Genomic DNA, 6,000 nt, shown 5'->3' with positions numbered 1-6,000 from the left:
CGTCCAATCTGCCATGGTGTTGAACCTTTATTAAAATAATAATAATAATAATAATAATAAAAAAAATTCATCATACATGGATTGGCTACATTGAATGATTTGGTTGTGATTGATTCCGATTCTGGATGCTCTGAATTGACCGATTACCGATTCAAACCCGGATTCCAAGTTACAAATCATTTGATAAATATCTAGCTCTTTACTTTTGACAAAATTTAGGTAAATAACAAGATAGACAGCTAGTGTTATCCTCTAAGAAAATGACATGTTAGATTGTGGCCAGCAAAGGTGTTCCACTTCCTTCATCACGGTAGAACTTGCTAGCACTCTCACTCACAGAGACAGAGACTCCACTCATGATCATCGCCATGGACACTATTTCATGGGCTGTGCTGCTCGCAGCAATAACCCTCATCTTCCTCTTCTTCTTCTCAACCCATCTCCGCCGCCGGCAACCAAACCCACCACCAGGCCCAAAACCATGGCCAATCATTGGAAACCTCAACCTTATAGGCTCTCTCCCCCACCGTTCCATCCACTCTCTCTCCCAACAATATGGCCCTTTAATCCAACTCTACTATGGTTCAGTCCCTGTCGTTGTCGCCTCCTCTGTTCCCATGGCCAAACAACTGCTCAAAACCCACGATCACAGCTTCGCTTCTCGACCCAAAATCGCCGCCGGCAAGTACACCTTTTTCAACTACTCCGCCATGACCTGGTCTCCCTATGGCCCTTACTGGCGCTTCCTCCGTAAGCTATACCTGACTGAACTCTTTACCCCTAAACGTCTCGATTTGTATGAGCAAATTCGAATGGATGAAATGGGTTTGCTTCTAAGGAGAATTTATGCTTTATCAGGGAAAGAAATTAGATTGAAAACCCATCTGTGGAATGCTAATTTGAGCTTTGTTAGTCGGATTGTGATGGGAAAGAAGTTTTCAGATGAGCCTGGTGAAGCGTTGGAGGAGCTGAAGAAGATGTTTGAAGAATTGTTCTTCTTAAATGGGGTGTTGGATATTGGGGATTGGCTTCCTTTGTTGGGGTTCTTGGATTTGAAGGGATATGTGAAGCAGATGAAGGATTTGGGGAAGAGATTTGATGGCTTTCTGGGGAAGGCGATCTCTGAGCACGAGATGAGGAGAAGAGGTGTAGAGACTTTGGAAGAGAACGATATGGTTGATGTGTTGCTGCGGTTGGCTGATGATCCTAATTTGGAAGTGAAGCTCGATAGTATGGCTCTTAAAGGGATAACGCTGGTAAGTCGAAGAACTAATCTACTGTTTTTTTTTTTTGGCTAATGACTGGTGTCCAGGCCGAAACTAGTTCCACAGGTTCATATCAACCTATAATTGTATGGATTCCATCATACCCAGATTGAATGAGAGTCACTCAACTTTCACAAAAAATAAGGAATATCATTAAACAGTAAATACTTGTGTGTGAGCTTTACTTTTTTTTTTTTCTCATGGTGAATGAGCAATTTGAATTGAAGTCAGCTGAGTCCAATCTTGTTACTTGTCATTATGGAGTGAATGATCCATGCAGTGTTTGTAGGGTTCATGCTGAATTTGGCTAATTCCGACTGTTTTTGCCAATTTAGAGTAAATCGGATTGGAATCACCCGGACCTGATTTACATATTGATTATTTATTTCAAAATTGGAGGAGTAATCCCTTTATTGATGGTCATCATTATACTTGGATACTTGGATGGATGTCAAGAACATTGAAAGGTATTTCAGACCTCCAACAAACAGGAAAAGTAGTAGCAACGATGGATTCATAGGTGTTTCTTTCACGATAAGAAGAAAAACTTATTCCAAAATCTACGAATGAACTCAGAAAATCAAGCGGAAAAACCTATATGTGCTATGGTCATATGGTTGAAGAATTGAGATAGGTTACAAAATTTGATAAATAGACCTGTCAATAGGTCTTTATTCTATCCAATAATTGGTGTGACCAACCATTAATACACTTGGCTAAAGGTGGCAGGATTGCAAGCATTTAAAATATCTGAATTGCTACCATATTATAAAAAAAAATATCTTCCATGGACTCATTTGCAGCCTAACAAGACTGTTTACTAGCACCAGGCTTTGCCAGAAGAACCCTTGTCAAGTAGAAGAAGAGAAGAAGAGAAGAAGAGAAGAAGAGAAGAAGAAGAAGAAGAAGTGCAGATCTGAGCAGATCTGAGCAGATCCGAGCAGATATGAAAACTCTTCTCCACTGAATTTCAGCTTCACCGAACTCCGATCAGATCCAACACACCGAACACTGAAGAACTGATTTCTCTGTCCAGCCCTTGCTGATTTCTCTGGATCTGAAGAACTCCGACCAGTCCAGCCTCTCTTTCTGTCTTCGTGAGGTCACTAGACCATGCATTTTGGAGGAGAGAGAGTGTCTGGCGATTCAGGGGAGAATGGAGTTATGGCTGTGGAGGATGACGATGGTGGAGCTCGGGAGTCTCTGGATCGTGGTCCAGATGGTCCTCCACAGGATGAAAGGCACAAGGATGCAGGCCAGCGACGTACATATGCAAAAGCCTTGGGTGTTTCGTCTTGGCCTGCCATTGACACTCTCCCAGAGCCGATTCAGGTAGGGAGTAAAAGACGAGTAATGATCCCGCAGAGAGACTATGAATCGAAGAGACAAAATTTTCGTTTTGCCTTAATCGGTAGGGTAAACTTCCGATTGATTTCTTTGGATGGTTTGAGAGCGGAGGCTCGGGAAAAATGGAACCTCAGTCAAGGGGTGCTTATGCATCCATTGGGAAAAGGTTATGTAATTTTTCAATTTCAGTGCGAGGGCGACAAGGCAGCGGTGTGGCGAAGGTCTCCCCTTAGGATTGGTGATCAGGTCATTCGATTTCAACATTGGAAACCTGATTTTAATATTCACGAGAAGAATCTTCTCACAAAGCTTGTCTGGATACGGTTTCCTGATCTCCCGCTTGAATACTGGCACGAAAATGTGTTATTGTCTATAGCAAAGGCAGTAGGGCGCCCTGTGTCCCTAGACAGACGAACAAGACAAGGCATTCTTGGCTTCTTTGCGAGAGTGCTGGTGGAGGTTGATATCTCTGACTTGGCAGAGAGGGTGGAGGAAGTACAGGTGGAAAGATTAGAACCAGGTACATCTCAGGTGTATGGTTTCTGTCAAAAGGTGGTGTATGAAGATAATGTGGAGCGTTGTGGATACTGTAAACGAGTCGGACATTTGATTTCCAAGTGTAGGCTGAAAAGATTGGATGATGAAAAGCAATGTGCGGCTGATAAATTAGCAAAGGTTCCAGGGGCGGTATATGTTGAAGATGGAGTCAACTCAGGTGGGAGTAACTCGGTGAGAGAGTCTCTTTCTAGGGGAAGATCTTTGCCACATCAGCAGAATAATTTTGATCCTATTCAAGATCAAATCTCTCCTAATTCAAATTCGTCTAAGGCTGGGGGAGATATTCAAATATTTTTGAATCCTTCAACTCTGTCTCAAACGTTTTAGGAAAGGAGTCCAACGGAGATGAAAATTATGGAATTAAGGAAGGCTTTGTGTCAGGGACGGTTATAGAATTAGAGTCTGATTCTAATCCTATAAATAAGGAAGGAGAGATTTCTAATATTCTACCTAAGGAAGGAGAGGTATTTCGAATGGATGAGGGATCGGATGTTGACTCTGATCCAAAGCCAACTGAGAACCCGCTCCATGGAGTTCCTGGTGATCCGCCAGTGGATCCATTGGGGGGAACGAACCCAGAATGGGGCTTACTCCTGTGGGCGAGGTTGCTGTTCCGGAGGGGAGGTATCCTTCTCGTTATAGAAGGCTCGGTGGGGGTCAAGGACCTGGACGTGGTGTTGCCATGGCCAGTGCTATGCAGCCAGTTGTTGAAGACCCTGGTGAGGATCATGTGGTTGCTTCTTTTCCCAGGGTGGAATGTTCAAGGGGAACAGTCTCTATTGTGCATTCAGAAATTATAAGAATGGATACGGTGGCAGTGGCTCGGGAGAAGGAGGCCGGAGGTATGCTTGAGGGTGGAAAGCAAAGAAAGAAAACAGGTAGTCAGGCTAAAAAGTCTGATAAAAATCAATTCTCTAAGAAGTAATTCATGAAGATTCTGTATTGGAACATTCGGGGTGTTAGGAAGGCAGCAGGGTTGTGCGCTTTACGTCTTCTGGTGAAGGAGCATGCCCCGGATGTGTTATGCTTGGCTGAACCCATGGTTCAGGTATGTAAATTTCCTGTTATTTTCTTTAGTCGGTTGGGGTATGCTGTGGATTTCATTCATAATTTTCGGGATGACAAAGTCCCAAATTTATGGATTATATGGAAGTTGGGGGTTTCGAGACCAGTTGTTGCAGGTATGTCTGATCAATATATATCAGTCATCTTTGATTGGCCAGGTAGTAAAGTGGGTATTTCTTTTGTACATGCAAGTTCTTTTAAAATTATGCGGAGGCAATTGTGGTTAGATTTGGAGTTGCCGATATCAGCTTTGGTTCCGTGGTCTGTGATGGGGGATTTCAATGCAACCCTGTTCTCGCATGAGAAAAGAGGTCCTGGTAAGTTTAATCTTGGATCAGCTGCTGAATTCCAGGCAATGGTTGATGCGTGTGAATTGCTTTCTATCCCTTCTCAGGGAAAGAAATTCACTTGGACTAATAATCGTCGAAGGGGTAATGCAGTTGCAGTGTTGGATCGGAGTTTTTGTAATGGGAAGTGGATTGATGTGTTTAGAAATGTGAAGCAGCGTGTTTTGTTGTCTTCGGTATCAGATCATGCCCCTTTAATTGTTGTCTCTGATGATGTTCAAAGACCTACAAATATCCCCTTTAGATTCCATAGCTTTTGGATGGAAAATGATCAATTTATCTCTGTGGTTGAGGAAGCTTGGAAAACTTCGATAGGGGGTAATCCAATTTTCGTTTTGGCACAAAAATTAAAGCAGGTCAAGGAGAATTTAAAGGTTTGGGCGAGGGCCAATTTTCCTAACCTGAATGATGAGGTCGATAAAGCAAAGCTGGAATTAAAGAAGGTTCAAGATATGATAGAGGTGGCTGGGATGAATGATGAATTATTTAACAGAGAGGCAGATGCAAAAACAGTATTATTGAAGGCCAACCAAATGTACGAGAAGTTGTGGGCTGAAAAAGCTAAACTGAGATGGATGAAAAATGGAGATTGTAACTCGAAGATTTTTCATCTCTCCGTGAAGCTTAGGAGGTTGAAAAATCAGATCACCTCCCTAAAAAAGGAAGATGGAACTTGGGTTTCATACCAACAGGGAATATCGTTTTATGTCGCTGATTTTTTTGAGAAATTTCATGAGGCTGATGAAATCACGGTTCATAATGACCTTCTTGATAATATTCCCAGAGTGTTGGAGGAGGAGGACGTGGCAGGATTGGAGATTGTCCCGAGTGGGGACGAAATAAAACAAGCTGTTTGGGATTTAGATCCTGTAAGCTCTCCAGGTCCTGATGGGTTCCCAGGTAGTTTCTTCAGGCGATGTTGGACTATTGTTGAGGGTGATTTTTGCAGGGCAGTGAAAAAATTCTTTGAGGAAGGGCGGCTTCCTAAAGGAATAAATAACTGCTTTATTTCCTTGATCCCAAAGTTGAGGGGGCGGCCTCTCTAGATAGGTTTCGACCTATATGTATGGGGAATTTTTACTGCAAAGTGATATCAAAAATTCTATCTTCAAGATTACTTGTTGTTTTGCCTAAATTGATTTCGGAAGAGCAAGGCGCTTTCCAGCAGGGTAAAATAATTTCAGCAAATATCAGCCTCGCCTCAGAACTGTCAAATTTGATGCATTCTTCAGTTAGGGGTGGTGGAATGGGTCTGAAGCTCGATGTTCAAAAGGCGTATGACTCTCTAGCTTGGGAATTCCTCTTTGCAGTTCTGTGCAAATTTGGGTTCTCATCTAGGTGGATTTCTTGGATTCACAACCTTCTTCTATCCTCCAGAGTATCAATTTTGGTGAACGGTGGCCCGGTGGGGTTCTTTG

The 6,000-nt window shown here is 42.8% G+C and overlaps 2 protein-coding genes across 2 annotated transcripts; both read left to right on the top strand.

Annotated features, from left to right (window-relative positions):
- The first annotated feature begins 260 nt into the window (after window positions 1–260).
- LOC122088648 (flavonoid 3'-monooxygenase-like) lies at window positions 261–1,495 on the top strand. Its single transcript, XM_042657963.1, has one exon. The coding sequence runs from the start codon at window positions 357–359 to the stop codon at window positions 1,296–1,298; it is 942 nt and encodes a 313-aa protein (XP_042513897.1). The 5' UTR covers window positions 261–356; the 3' UTR covers window positions 1,299–1,495.
- Window positions 1,496–4,098: 2,603 nt separating this feature from the next.
- LOC122089756 lies at window positions 4,099–5,628 on the top strand. The gene has a single exon (XM_042659449.1). The coding sequence runs from the start codon at window positions 4,099–4,101 to the stop codon at window positions 5,626–5,628; it is 1,530 nt and encodes a 509-aa protein (XP_042515383.1).
- The last annotated feature ends 372 nt before the right edge of the window (window positions 5,629–6,000 follow it).

The sequence above is a fragment of the Macadamia integrifolia genome, chromosome 9 (assembly GCF_013358625.1).
Source record: "Macadamia integrifolia cultivar HAES 741 chromosome 9, SCU_Mint_v3, whole genome shotgun sequence".
NCBI lineage: Eukaryota > Viridiplantae > Streptophyta > Magnoliopsida > Proteales > Proteaceae > Macadamia > Macadamia integrifolia.
The sequence above is the reverse complement of the archived record's forward strand: the minus strand, read 5'-3'. Positions and strand labels throughout refer to the sequence as shown.